The sequence below is a fragment of the Podarcis cretensis genome (assembly GCF_951804945.1).
Source record: "Podarcis cretensis genome assembly, chromosome: 3".
Lineage (NCBI taxonomy): Eukaryota > Metazoa > Chordata > Lepidosauria > Squamata > Lacertidae > Podarcis > Podarcis cretensis.
The window spans coordinates 26040275-26055914 of record NC_137172.1 but is presented as its reverse complement, the minus strand read 5'-3'; the positions used below and the strand labels follow the sequence as shown (position 1 = coordinate 26055914).

At 41.3% G+C, this 15640-nt stretch overlaps 1 protein-coding gene and 1 long non-coding RNA gene across 4 annotated transcripts in view; one reads left to right on the top strand and one right to left on the bottom strand.

Annotated features, from left to right (window-relative positions):
• Positions 1–15640, top strand: part of KCNH1 (potassium voltage-gated channel subfamily H member 1) — a 236001-nt gene that overhangs the window by 114099 nt on the left and 106262 nt on the right. For all 3 annotated transcript variants that reach the window (XM_079968555.1, XM_079968553.1, XM_079968554.1), the window contains exons 8-9: positions 6638–6837; positions 11092–11344. In XM_079968555.1, the coding sequence (XP_079824681.1) occupies positions 6638–6837; positions 11092–11344 (453 nt within the window). The remainder of the gene's footprint in view (positions 1–6637; positions 6838–11091; positions 11345–15640) is intronic.
• LOC307212088 overlaps positions 1–15640 on the bottom strand; it is a 181782-nt gene that overhangs the window by 62951 nt on the left and 103191 nt on the right. The window lies entirely within an intron of this gene.

Below are 15640 nucleotides of genomic sequence, written 5' to 3'. Positions count from 1 at the left end.
TCCTCTGTCGTCACCTTCTCCTTGTGCCCTCCATCTTTCCCAACATCAGGGTCTTTTCCAGGGAGTCTTCTCTTCTCATGAGGTGGCCAAAGTATTGGAGCCCCAGCTTCAGGATCTGTCCTTCCAGCGAGCACTCAGGACTGATTTCCTTAAGAATTGAGAGATTTGATCTTCTTGCAGTCCATGGGACTCTCAAAAGTTTCCTCCTTAGTAAGGCTTTAGTTGTAAAGCCTGTTAAAACCAAGTGTCCAAGCCTGTTAAAACCAAGTATTTGAAAGTGACTGCAGAACCAACATCTTACCTGTAGATACCTACACATCATTTGTTGCGTTTTAATGAGGAGTCACAAGCACTTTGAAGGCACTCCCCTTCAAACAAAACTGCCACACAACAAAACTATCATCCCCTTCAAACTCCCCTATCACACAAAAGCTTGTCAATAAATTTAGAGTGTCCCCACCTCTTTCCTCAGTGATTATTCTCTCACTGCCAAGGCCCATTATTGATCCACACATTAACAATTGACCATGCCCCTTTTAGTCCCAGCCAAGTAAGCCTGAAAACAATTTATACTGCCTTGTTTGCAACCAGAATTGTATGTGACGAGCCAATTAGTGCATTTCAAAACATTTAGAATTTGTTGTTGCTTAAGGCACTAACCCTCGCCCACAATTAATGTTGATATATGTAGTTAGCGATATTTTGATTTTGGGTATACTTATTCAGAGGAGAGATTCCCACTCAGTTGTGGAGCACATTCTCTGTCTGAAGAAAGTCCTAACCTCAAACTTGGGCATTTTCAGGATGGTAGAAATGGAAAGATCACTGTCCAAAACCTGAGAGAACCACAGCCAATCAGTTTAGATCAGCCTTCCCCAGCCTGGTGCCCTCCAGCTGTTTTGGACTGAAACTCCCATTGTTGTTGTTGTTGTTTAGTCGTTTAGTCGTGTCCGACTCTTCGTGACCCCATGGACCAGAGCACACCAGGCACTCCTGTCTTCCACTGCCTCCCGCAGTTTGGTCAAACTCATGCTGGTAGCTTCGAGAACACTGTCCAGCCATCTCGTCCTCTGTCATTCCCTTCTCCTTGTGCCCTCAATCTTTCCCAATATCAGGGCCTTTTCCAAGGAGTCTTCTCTTCTCATGAGGTGGCCAAAGTATTGAAGCCTCAGCTTCACGATCTGTCCTTCCAGTGAGCACTCAGGGCTGATTTCCTTCAAAATGGATAGGTTTGATCTTCTTGCAGTCCATGGGACTCTCAAGAGTCTCCTCCAGCACCATAATTCAAAAGCATCAATTCTTCAGCGATCAGCCTTCTTTATGGTCCAGCTCTCACTTCCATACATCACTACTGGGAAAACCATAGCTTTAACTATACAAACCTTTGTTGGCAAGATGATGTCTCTGCTTTTTAAGATGCTGTCTAGGCCTGTCATTGCCCTTCTCTCAAGAAGCAGGCGTCTTTTAATTTTGTGGCTGCAGTGATCATGGAGCCCAAGAAAGTAAAATCTCTCACTGCCTCCTTTCTTCCCCTTCTATTTGCCAGGAGGTGATGGGACCAGTGGCCATGATCTTCGTTTTTTTGATGTTGAGCTTCAGACCATATTTTGCGCTCTCCTCTTTCACCCTCATTAAAAGGTTCTTTAATTCCTCCTCACTTTCTGCCATCAAGGTTGTGTCATCTGCATATCTGAGGTTGTTGATATTTCTTCCGGCGATCTTAATTCCGGCTAGGGATTCATCCAGCCCAGCCTTTCGCATGATGAGTTCTGCATATAAGTTAAATAAGTAGGGAGACAAAATACAGCCTTGTCGTACTCCTTTCCCAATTTTGAACCAATCAGTTGTTCCATATCCAGTTCTAACTGTAGCTTCTTGTCCCACATAGAGATTTCTCAGGAGACAGATGAGGTGATCAGGCACTCCCATTTCTTTAAGAACTTGCCATAGTTTGCCGTGGTCGACACCGTCAAAGGCTTTTGCATAGTCAATGAAGCAGAAGTAGATGTCTTTCTGGAACTCTCTAGCTTTCTCCATAATCCAGCGCATGTTTGCAATTTGGTCTCTGGTTCCTCTGCCTCTTCTAAATCGTAGGGTATGTTCGTAGCAAAAGGAAGAACAAAGAAACAGTGGGGTCACTCAGAGGAGAAGATGGTGAAATGCAAACAGGGGACACAGAAAGGGCTGAACTCCTCAATGCCTTCTTTGCCTCAGTCTTCTCCGATAAAGAAAACAATGCCCGACCTGAAGAATTTGAAGCAAATGATTCAGCAGAGGAAGCACAGCCCAGAATAACTAAGGAGATAGTACAAGAATACTTGGCTAGTTTAGATGTATTCAAGTCTCCAGGGCCAGATGAACTGCATCCAAGAGTATTACAAGAACTGGCAGATGTGATCTCAGAGCCACTGGCAGTCATCTTTGAGAATTCCTGGAGAACAGGCGAAGTCCCGGCAGACTGGAGGAGGGCAAATGTTGTCCCTATTTTCAGAAAGGGGAAAAGAGAGGACCCAAATAATTACCGCCCAGTCAGTCTGACATCAATACCAGGGAAGATTCTGGAGCAGATCATTAAGCAAACAGTCTGTGAGCACCTAGAAAGGAATACTGTGATCACCAATAGTCAGCATGGATTTCTGAAAAATAAGTCATGTCAGACTAACCTGATCTCGTTTTTTGACAGAATTACAAGCCTGGTAGATGAAGGGAACGCAGTGGATGTAGCCTACCTTGATTTCAGCAAGGCATTTGACAAGGTGCCCCATGATATTCTTGTAAAGAAGCTGGTAAAATGCGGACTTGACTATGCTACCACTCAGTGGATTTGTAACTGGCTGACTGACCGAACCCAAAGGGTGCTCATCAATGGTTCCTCTTCATCCTGGAGAAGAGTGACTAGTGGGGTGCCACAGGGTTTGGTCTTGGGCCCGGTCTTATTCAACATCTTTATCAACGACTTGGATGATGGACTCAAGGGCATCCTGATCAAATTTGCAGATGACACCAAACTGGGAGGGGTGGCTAACACCCCAGAGGACAGGATCACACTTCAAAACGACCTTGACAGATTAGAGAACTGGGCCATAACAAACAAGATGAATTTTAACAGGGAGAAATGTAAAGTATTGCACTTGGGCAAAAAAAATGAGAGGCACAAATACAAGATGGGTGACACCTGGCTTGAGAGCAGTACATGTGAAAAGGATCTAGGAGTCTTGGTTGACCACAAACTTGACATGAGCCAACAGTGTGACGCGGCAGCTAAAAAAGCCAATGCAATTCTGGGCTGCATCAATAGGAGTATAGCATCTAGATCAAGGGAAGTAATAGTGCCACTGTATTCTGCTCTGGTCAGACCTCACCTGGAGTACTGTGTCCAGTTCTGGGCACCACAGTTCAAGAAGGACACTGACAAACTGGAACGTGTCCAGAGGAGGGCAACCAAAATGGTCAAAGGCCTGGAAACGATGCCTTATGAGGAACGGCTAAGGGAGCTGGGCATGTTTAGCCTGGAGAAGAGGAGGTTAAGGGGTGATATGATAGCCATGTTCAAATATATAAAAGGATGTCACACAGAGGAGGGAGAAAGGTTGTTTTCTGCTGCTCCAGAGAAGCGGACATGGAGCAATGGTTCCAAACTACAGGAAAGAAGATTCCACCTAAACATTAGGAAGAACTTCCTGACAGTAAGAGCTGTTCGACAGTGGAATTTGCTGCCAAGGAGTGTGGTGGAGTCTCCTTCTTTGGAGGTCTTTAAGCAGAGGCTTGACAACCATATGTCAGGAGTGCTCTGATGGTGTTTCCTGCTTGGCAGGGGGTTGGACTCAGTGGCCCTTGTGGTCTCTTCCAACTCTATGATTCTATGATTCTATGAAATCCAGCTTGCACTTCTGGGAGTTTTTGGTCCACATACTGCTTGAGCCTTCCTTGTAGAATTTTAAGCATAACCTTGCTAGCGTGTGAAATGAGTGCAATTGTGCGGTAGTTGGAGCATTCTTTGGCACTGCCCTTCTTTGGGATTGGGATGTAGACTGATCTTCTCCAATCTTCTGGCCACTGCTGAGTTTTCCAAACTTGCTGGCATATTGAGTGTAGCACCTTAACAGCATCATCTTTTAAAATTTTAAATAGTTCAGCTGGAATACCATCACTTCCACTGGCCTTGTTATTTGCAGTGCTTTCTAAGGCCCATTTGACTTCACTCTCCAGGATGTCTGGCTCAAGGTCAGCAACCACACTACCTGGGGTATACGAGACATCTATATCTTTCTGGTATAATTCCTCTGTGTATTCTTGCCACTTCTTCTTGATGTCTTCTGCTTCTGTTAGGTCCTTTCCACTTTTGTCCTTTATTATGGTAATCTTTGTACGAAATGTTCCTTTCATATCTCCAATTTTCTTGAACAGATCTCTAGTTCTTCCCATTCTATTGCTTTCCTCTATTTCTTTGCATTGCTCATTTGAGAAGGCGTTCTTGTCTCTCCTTGCTATTCTTTGGAAATCTGCGTTCAATTTCCTGTATCTTTCACTATCTCCCTCGCATTTTGCTTGCCTTCTCTCCCCCGCTATTTGTAAGGCCTCATTGGACAGCCACTTTGCTTTCTTGCATTTCCTTTTCATTGGGATGGTTTTCGTTGCTGCCTCCTGTATAATGTTGCGAGCCTCCATCCATAGTTCTTCAGGCACTCTGTCCACCAAATCTAAATCCTTAAACCTGTTGCTCACTTCCACTGTGTATTCATAAGGGATTTGATTTAGATTGTATCTTACCGGCCCAGTGGTTTTTCCTACTTTCTTCAGTTTAAGCTTGAATTTTGCTATAAGAAGCTGATGATCTGAGCCACAGTCAGCTCCAGGTCTTGTTTTTGCTGACTGTATAGAGCTTCTCCATCTTTGGCTGCAGAGAATATAATCAATCTGATTTCGATGCTGCCCATCTGGTGATGTCCATGTGTAGAGTCGTCTCTTGTGTTGTTGGAAAAGCGTGTTTGTGATGACCAGCTTGTTCTCTTGACAGAACTCTATTAGCCTTTGCCCTGCTTCGTTTTGATCTCCAAGGCCAAACTTGCCAGTTGTTCCTTTTATCTCTTGACTCCCTACTTTAGCATTCCAATCCCCTATTATGAGAAGAACATCCTTCTTTGGTGTCACTTCTATAAGGTGTTGTAAGTCTTCATAGAATTGGTCAATTTCAGTTTCTTCAGCACCAGTAGTTGGTGCATAAACTTGGATTACTGTGATGTTAAAAGGTCTGCCTTGGATTCGTATCGAGATCATTCTATCATTTTTGAGATTGCATCCCAGTACAGCTTTCACCGCTCTTTTGTTGACTATGAGGGCCACTCCATTTCTTTTACGGGTTTCTTGCCCACAGTAGTAGATATAATGGTCATCCGAACTGAATTCACCCATTCTCATCCATTTTAGTTCACTGATGCCCAGGATGTCAATATTTATTCTTGCCATCTCATTTTTGACCACCTCCAACTTACCCAGGTTCATGGTTCTTACATTCCAGGTTCCTATGCAATATTTTTCTTTACAGCATTGGACTTTCCTTTCGCTTCCAGGCATATCTGCAACCTAGCGTCCTTTTGGCCTTGGCCCAGCCGCTTCATCAGCTCTGGATCTACTTGTACTTGCCCTCCGCTCTTCCCCAGTAGCATGTTGGACGCCTTCCGACCTGAGGGGCTCATCTTCCAGCGTCATAACTTTTATATGCCTGTTGTCTTTGTCCATGGAGTTTTCTTGGCAAGGATACTGGAGTGGCTTGCCGGTTCCTCCTCCAGGTGGATCACGTTTGGTCAAAACTCTCCACTATGACCTGTTCATCTTGGGTGCCCTGCTCGGCATAGTTCATAGCTTCTCTGAGTTCTTCAAGCCCCTTCGCCACGGCAAGGCAGTGATCCATGAAGGGGGAAACTCCCATTAGCCCTAGTCAATATAGCCCAATGGTCAGGGATGATGGGAGTTGTAGTTCAAAATTTTGGGGAGGGCACCAGGGATTCAGCTATGGTTTTTAACGTTTGTTAAAACCTTGATGGAAAGGCACTGTTACATCCCCCCCCCCCAATAAATATTCTTTATAATGGAGCTGCTGTGGCAGACAGGCATTCCTCTGGTAATTTCCAGCAATGTTGGTGGTTACCAGCCGTATTAAAAGGAGCAAATACACTTGGATTCTGCAACTAATGGGATTCTGTACCTGCTTATGGTTAGTTGAACTGGAGGAAGTTGATTAGTGAGAACAAGCAAGGCTTCAATAAGCAGCCTTCAGGGGTGTAAGGCGAGTTCCCTAATAACTAGGAGTTCTCCAATAAAGTCACTGAACACAAGCTAAACTGACATGGGCATTCTTTAATTGAAACAAGAGATTTTGTGCTGAGGGGATGCTCCCCTAACAGGATTCAGAATTACTTGAGAAGCACTTGAGTGCCAACAGCAACCATCCGATAAGTGGCATCTTCATGTCAGTTTGTAACAATTAAGATAATTAATGCTGTATTTTGCATTACTTTCTCCTACAGAGAACACACTGTATTAACATTGATCTCAAATGTTCTGCTTAAAAAGTGTTTGAAAATATTCACTCCCCCCCTTCTTCCTCCTCCTCCTCCTCTTCTTCTTCTATTTCCAGCTCTACTATATGCAACAATTTTTGGTAATGTAACAACGATATTCCAGCAAATGTACGCTAATACAAATAGATACCATGAAATGCTAAACAGTGTCCGGGACTTCCTGAAACTCTATCAAGTGCCCAAAGGTCTGAGTGAACGTGTGATGGATTACATTGTTTCTACCTGGTCAATGTCCAGAGGCATCGATACAGAAAAGGTGAGCTGTCTTGATATTGGAAAGCTACCATCAAATAAATGCTTTCTCACTGTTCCTTACTTGTAGCTGCTATTCTTGATGACTGTTTATTGGGTTGATTTTTTTAAAAAAACCCTCAGTTTTCCTTATAGCAAATTCATCTTTGTCAAACGTAGAGACGTCTGAGTTCTCTGAAGTTTTCTCCACATACTGGCTTTGTAAGTTTCAAATTTTCATTGAGAAAAATATGGGGAAATTTGAAGAATGTTGCAATGCAACCCAGCAGTGCTGATTTCTTTCCCTCCTCCTCTCCTTCTCTGTTTGCCCGTTGCCCATTGTGGTAGCTAATACAGCCAGGAGAATTTGGGAGAATTTGGGAGATGTAGTTATCTAAGGGGTTTCTGTATTTGGGAAGGACATGATATATCAGCCGTGATGAAACTTAGCAGGTCTTTATATGGATGAGATGTTACGGCCACAGACCAAGATTCCTCTGGATGTTACAGCCACAGAAAGATTTCTCCTCTGACAGCAGCTCTGAGGAGAAAATGAACCCACTCCCATGAAAAGGTGCAATCAGCTTCCTCTCCTTCCCTGAACGTTGAGGAGAGACCTCTGCCACAGACTAGCTAGAGCAGCCTTTCTCAACCTGTGGGTCCCAGATGTTGTTGAATTACAACTCCCATCACCCCTAGCTAGCAGGGCCCCCCTAGCTCAGGGATGATGGGAGTTGCAGTTCAACAACATCTGGTGACCCACAGGTTGAAAAAGGCTGATCTAGAGCATCAAGAGAGTCCAGAGGAGATATCATCACAGGCTGGAACCCCAAGCCCTAGAAGAAGCCAACTGTAGAAGATCTAACTGACCAGATTCACAATGGAGGGGGGGATTATAGACAATTAATACCTATAGCCCAGGCTATAAAGATCTGCCAGTTGTTCCAAGACACAGCAGAGGCAATTCGCATGTTCTGTCCCAGCTGGATCACAAACGGGTCCTGAAACCCACATTTATGTAGGTCCCTCTCCAAGGTGCTGATTCTGCTTTGCCTAGCCTTCCATTACTATGCCTGCTACTATTAATATACAGTACTGTCCTTTGTTTGAAGATCTCAGGGCTCACAAGATAAAAGCACAAATACCTTACTTGCAGTAGTGGGCATCCCCATGGAATTGGACACCAGTGAACCCTACAAATGGTGCTTTTAGAAACAGCTGGGTGGGTAAGGGCTATTGTGCTTGAGTCCTGCTTGTGGGTTTCCTACAGGCATTTTGTTGGCCACTGTGAGAACAGGATGCTGGACTGCCTGGCCCATTACTTGATCCAACAGGCTCTAATTATGTTCTCATGCAACATATCTATTCAGTCATGACTTGAAAAGCATCCTCAGTTTCCTCTATTTAACATCTTTTCTTTTCTTTATTATTATTATTTTTTAACTTCATTCGCTGTCCTGAGGGTTGGGTATCTTGACCTTGGCCACAAAAGGTGGGCTAATTTCAAAACAAACTTCTGCACCTAAACTCTTGCACCTAAGGCATTTTCATGAGAAGAATGCAAAGGTTATTGAATCACAACTATCCATTTTCACCTTGAAGAATTGCTTTAATAAATATAAAGAAATATTCAATTCTTCGACTATTAAAAGAGATATATTCTGATAGATTTCTGTAATTGACATATTCATATCATAGGCAGTGCAGTTTAGCATCTTTTTTTAAAAAAAAGCCTATGCTGATAGCAGAGGCTAACAAATTTAAGACTTGAGTAATGACAATACCAGTCCATAAATTCTAAAGTCCAATTCTCAAGCTCCACTGAATTTGCATACAAACACAACTTCAAGAACATTGTGGAATGAATAAATCATAATGTGATTTCTACACTCCTGCATTGCTGTCACTACTGATGTGTGTCATGTAATACATCCCTCTAAGCAAATATTTTGAAGGTGAATTTATCCCCTGAATCACTATGCTTTTATTTTACCTGCTTGGTGAGGTACAGAGGGCATAAAAAAACTAAAACAGTAAAAGCTAATTTAAGCATTATTGATTTATTTTGCAAATGTAAGGTAAGGTAAAGGTAAAGGACACCTGGATGGTTAAGTCCAGTCGAATTCAGCTATGGGGTTGCAGCGCTCATCTCCACTTTCAGGCTAAGGGAGCCGGCATTTGTCTGCAGACAGCTTTCTGGGTCATGTGGCCAGCATGACTAAACCACTTCCGGTGCAACAGAACACCGTGATGAGTACCAGAGCGCACAGAAATGCCATTTACCCTTCCCACCACAGCAGTACCTATTTATCTACTTGCGTTGGTATGCTTTTGAATTGCTAGGTTGGCAGGAGCTGGGACAGAGCAACAGGAGCTCACCCCTTCATGTGGATTCAAACTGCTGATCAGCAAGCATAAGAGGCTCAGTGTTTAAACCACAGTGCCACCTTAATGGGCTGAACAATTGAAACAAGCCACCACAACAGTTTTGGTTACATTTTAAATGTATGTTGATGAAAGGCAACACTGCTAGTATTTTATTGTTTTGTTGTAGATTTATAAATGATTCTTAGTTTTATGTTTTGTAAGCCACTTACAGTGTAATTTGTAGCAGAAGGCAAGTGGTGGTGGTTGTGTAAATTTGAAAGAAAGTGTTATCAGTGTCATGCATAGATTTGGCAGGTACCTTGCTTTTGATTTTCAGACATTTTCTTTTAGATGTTTTATGCTGAAAGGCCTATGTAACTGTTTAATATTTTTGGCTTAGCCAGATACTTTAACAATTGTTTTGTACCGTTTTTATATTTCATTGTATATATTGCTATGCATTGCCATTGTATGAATTGTCAGTATACAAATACTTTTATAAATAATGATAAAATAACTCAGAAATCCTGTGTTTCCCAAATAAGTTCTAGTTCTGCCCTTACCATTAAGCAAAGGTACGTTAGACAAGCATATTAGTAAAACAAGTTTATTCTAAGGATAGTTGCCATAGTGGTAGCTGTCTTCTAGTTGCCCCAAGGCAATGGCAAAGGCCAAGACTTGTTGGGAAATTCCACATCTGAGTGTATTTTGAGAAAAAGGTTCTTCTTCTCTAGTGGAAGAAAAATCATCAGCAATAAGCAATTTTTCCCCCCTAGGCATGTGAATGCTAGCAACTACTCTAAGATGCTATTGTCTTTGACCACTGATGCAATGATACCACTCTTCTTTGCTGGTTTGACCATGAATGAAAATTGGAGGTTTCAATAAAATGAGCAAATAAAACGTAAACAGAATCCAACCAAAGTTAATCTCATTAGAGAGATTTAAGCATGTGTCAGGTCTTGGATGTGAGCTATAATTTTTGGGGGGTTGGGAGGTGTAATCCAAGGCAGCCAATGTGTGTTTGGCCACATATCTCTCTCCCCCTGCCAGGTATGTGATGATGATTTGCTACTGTAGGTTAATTGGATTTCTCAAGACAAAGGAATTTGAAAGCCCCCTGATCATATATACATTCCAAAAAGTTTAAGCATTTGTGTGCTGTTTCAATGCATGCCCTATTTAAGTATGTGATATGTATTCTGTTCTATTGATTTCACTGTTTTGTTAAAAAAACCTTTGACTATTATCTTGGTAGCTCAATAGCTACCAAAGAATGTGTTTGGCCTAAATAACTGTTTTATTCTTGGTCTTGTACAGATATCTTCTGCCTTAATATCAAAGAGCTTTTTAATTTAATGTTGAGGCTGGTGCGGGAATTTCAGGGTCAATGCACTTTTAAAAGTAATTTTCTAACTTTGCGTTCCCTGACAGATTCCTGTTTAACATTTGCAATTATAACTTCAGCAGCTGCCACCATTCCCAATGAGATTTAATGATTACTATTAATTATTTTCTGTCTGCTATCTTGGCAGTCGGAGATGTTACAGTTTATTTTATAAAAACAAACATCTGCTGAGCAGTGTCACAGCTTCCATGCACATAGGTAGATGCAGAGGATTCCAAATTCAAAGGCAAACAGCTAAAAACAGGGTTGTTATTAGGGATTCACATCACTTAAGAGACAGATGGCTAGATTCCATTGCTGCAGCCACTTGTCCAAAAGAGCAAAGAAGCAGGGACAGGGATTTAGCCAATTATAAGTTGGCTAGCCAACAGGAAGCCAAAATGAATCTCCTGCACAAGCACACGATGCTTTTTAAAGAAAAAAAAATTGTCATAATGACAGCACACAGTGGATGTAGCACACTCGAATCTCTTGCAGAGGTTGATTCTTGTAATGTTGTCCCAGGTTCTGCAGATTTGCCCTAAGGACATGCGAGCGGACATCTGTGTTCATCTGAATCGAAAAGTTTTTAAAGAGCACCCTGCGTTTAGGCTGGCCAGCGATGGGTGTCTGCGAGCTCTTGCCATGGAATTTCAGACGGTGCACTGTGCTCCGGGGGATCTCATATATCATGCTGGAGAGAGCGTGGACAATCTTTGCTTTGTGGTTTCGGGATCCTTGGAAGTTATCCAGGATGATGAAGTTGTTGCAATTTTGGGTAGGTTCTCCCATTACATTCTGTCTTTGTGTTCACATTTGTGTACCAAATGTTTATTCTGAAAGTGAATTCCTGTATAGCTTCTTTCTTTCCTTTTTTGCTTTTTTTTTAATCAGCTGTTTTGTTTGAGTTTTGCTTAGGATTGTTTTTATTGTAAATATTGTTTGGTTATCGAGATTTGTTACTAGGGGTGTCGGAAGCTGAACTGCAGTGGAACAGAAACACAGAAACAAATACAGGGTAAAGTGGAAAATTGTTAGCCACCTTGAGTTTCTCTGAAAAAGAGGGAATGTGTTTCCCCCCTAATAGAATAATAATAATAATAATAATAATAATAATAATAATAATAATAATATACACTATAGCTGGGGAGAAGAATACAGCTAGTGGTGGTCATCCATGACTTTATCATTCATTGGAAGTAAGGGACCCATCCAGCCCTCTCCCCCCTCCCCCATTCTGTCTTGGATATATTTATTGCAATGCTCTTGTTTAACACAGTATTTCCAGGCATCATTAGCAGCACAGAAGCATTAAAGAACATTAAAACCTATTCTGTCAACCAAAGCCCAAAACATTTTGAAATGTAGATTTGCTCTATTTTTAGCCAGAAAGTTCAGCCACACAGTGAGGGCACTAAGCACATAAAAAAGGTTTTGCACTTCAACACAGTGGAAGCAAAGCAAGGAGGGAAAGACCATGTGATAACCCATAAGATGTAGATAAGTAACAAGGCTTATCCAGCCTTCAGGTAGTGATGCGATTCTATCACACCTTTCTAATGGTAAAGCAAAATCTCACAGAGATGTGGTGCAGCGTCTGTTGTTCACATTAGCCTTCCAGAAAAAACAGCAGCCTAGCAACCTTAAATCTTTCAGAACAAATGTAGCTATCACTTAGAAGGAAATATACCGTCAGGAAAGAGAGAAGACAGAGCAATACAGTGGTACCTTGGGTTACATATGCTTCAGGTTACAGACTCAGCTAACCCAGAAATATTATCTTGGGTTAAGAACTTTGTTTCAGGATGAGAACAGAAATCGTGCTCCGGCGGCACGGTGGCAGCGGGAGGCCCCATTAGCTAAAGTGGTGCTTTGGGTTAAGAACAGTTTCAGGTTAAAAGCGGACGTCCGGAACGAATTAAGTACTTAACCCGAGGTACCACTGTATACTATAGAGCAAACCCCTTAGATGTTGTTTCTCTCTCTCCCCCCCCCCATTTCTTCCTCTCTTTCTTTTACTTGGGGAAGCTGCCTTGCATTTGTATCTGTATTTGTCTCTCTGTCTCAGCTAGGTACCCAAAAGACTGCTTGTATTCTGGTTCAGCCAATTTTTTATTTATTTATTTGCAGGGCAAATTATTTGAAAGGCATATATAAATAGCTCCTTTAGATGGAGGATGAATGACAACTTGTTTAGAGATCAGGACATTATTAAAAAGGCCCAAAAAGCTTTGAAGGACTATTTTGAGATAAACCTGAATACTACGGTGGAAAAAAGAACTGTATGGGACGCAAGTAAGGCGGTCATGAGGGGGTTTCTGATACAACAGAATACTATCAAGAAAAAAGTACAGAATGATAAGAAAGATAAGATCTTGGAGAAAATTAAAGAAGGCGAGAAGAAGTTAAGATCGAGACCGAAATCAAAGGAGATATTAAGAGAAATCAAACATTATCAAGCACAATATTCAAAACTGATAAACCAGGAAGTGGAATGGAAAGTTAAGTTAATGAAACAAAGATCCTTTGAATCGGCAAATAAATGTGGAAAGCTGCTAGCATGGCAGCTGAAAAAGAGACAAAAGCTGAACACAGTAACAAATTTAGAAATTGAGGGAAGAAATATTCAGAACCCAGTGGAAATCAGAAAGTCCTTCCAGAGATATTTCAAACAACTATATACTCAAGGGCCGCAAAATGAATCAGAGATAGAACAGTTTCTAAAGAAGAATGGTTTACCAAAGTTGACTCTTCGGAATAGAACAATCCTGAATTATAAAATAACACAATTAGAGATCGAGGAGGCCATTCAGAACATGCAATTGGGCAAGTCTCCAGGGCCAGATGGGCTTACCTCCAAATATTATAAGACATTGAAAGACTATTTGATACATCCATTAATGGAGGTTTGCAATGAAATTATGGAGGGGAAGAAGGCACCGGAGTCGTGGAAAGAAGCTTTCATCACATTGATACCTAAACTAGAAACTGAAAAGACACAACTTAAGAATTACCGCCCTATCTCCCTCCTAAATGTGGATTACAAAATATTTGCAGACATTTTAGCAAGTAGATTTAAAAAAGTCTTAAATGAAGTAATTCACAAGGACCAGGCAGGCTTTCTCCCAGGTAGACATTTGTTTGCAAACACAAGGAACATTATTGATATTTTGGAACTCTTGCAAACAAACATTAATACAAAAGCAGTTTTGATATTTATAGACGCGGAGAAGGCCTTTGATAATATCTCCTGGAAGTTTATGAAGAAAAATTTGGAAGGAATGGGAGTGGGGCGGGGGTTTTATAATGGGATAGAGGCAATTTATTCAGAGCAAAAGGCAAAACTGATAGTCAACAATGTGGTGACAGAAGAGTTTAGAATTGAAAAAGGAACACGACAAGGTTGCCCTATATCCCCTTTGTTATTTATATCAGTCCTAGAAGTGCTCTTGAATATGATCAGAGGAGACCGGTGGGTGGAAGGTATCCAGGGCGGAGCGAAACAATACAACCGAAAGCATTTGCAGATGACCTAGTTTTGACCCTACAGGAGCCAGAGCCCAGTACTAAAAGGGTATTACAACTGATTTATGAGTTTGGTTGAGTGGCGGGATTTAAGCTTAATAAGCAAAAAACTAAGGTTTTGGAAAAAAAATTGACTTCTTCAGAATCAGAAAGATTTCAGAAAGAGACAGAATTAAATGTGGTTAAAAAAGTGAGATACCTAGGGGTAAATATAACAGCGAAGAACAGGAACTTATTTAAAGACAATTATGAAAAATGTTGGTCTGAAATTAAAAGGGATTTAGATGCTTGGTCAAGACTGAAACTTTCTTTGACAGGACGTATTGCTGCAATTAAGATGAATGTATTGCCAAAAATGTTATTTTTGTTTCAAACTTTGCAGATTGTGGACAAAATGGAGTGTTTTGGGAGGTGGCAGAGAGATATTTCAAGATTTGTCTGGCAGGGCAAAAAGCCCAGAATTAAGTTTAAGATATTAACTGACGTTAAAGAAAGAGGGGGATTTGCCCTGCCAGACCTAAAGTTGTATTATGAATCAGCAGCTTTCTGCTGGTTGAAAGACTGGCTACTTCTTGAGAACACTGATGTTTTAGATTTGGAAGGATTCAACAATGCGTTTGGGTGGCATGCATATCTGTGGTATGACAAGGCTAAAATACATAAGAATTTCAAGAACCATGTTGTCAGAAAAGCAGTATTTAATGTCTGGTCGAAATATAAAGACTTATTGGAAAATAAGACCCCAAGGTGGTTATCACCAATGGAGGCTAAGGCCTTGAAAAAACTCAATATGGAGGCCAAATGGCCGAAATATTGGGAAATAATAGAAAAAGATGGAGATAACTGGAGGTTGCAGAGTATGGAGAAAATAAAAGATAAAGTGCGAGATTGGCTACATTATGCTCAGATTAAAGAAGTTTTTAAGTTGGATAAAAAGGTAGGATTCCAGGTGGAAAAATCAAAGTTAGAAACTGAACTGTTAGAACCCAGCTCTAAGATACTTTCAAGAATGTATAATTTGCTGTTAAAATGGAATACACAGGATGAAACGGTCAAATCAGCCATGATAAAATGGGCACAGGACATAGGGTACAACATCATGTTTGCTGACTGGGAAAAGTTATGGACCACAGGTTTGAGATTTACGGCATGTAATGCCTTGAAAGAAAATATTATGAAAATGATATACAGGTGGTACATGACCCCAGTCAAGCTTGCAAAGATATACCATGTGTCTGATAATAAATGCTGGAAGTGTAAAGAAGCTGAAGGAACATTCTTTCACCTCTGGTGGACTTGCCCTGGAGTGAAGGTTTTCTGGGAAATGATTTATAATGAACTGAAAAAGGTATTTAAGTATACCTTCCTTAAGAAACCAGAGGCCTTTCTCTTGGGCATTGTTGGTCAGAGTGTGCAAAAGAAGGATCGAACCTTTTTTATGTACGCTACAACAGCAGCAAGGATACTCATCGCTAAAAGCTGGAAAACTCAAGAATTACCCACACTGGAAGAATGGCAGATGCAACTGATAGACTATATGGAACTGGCG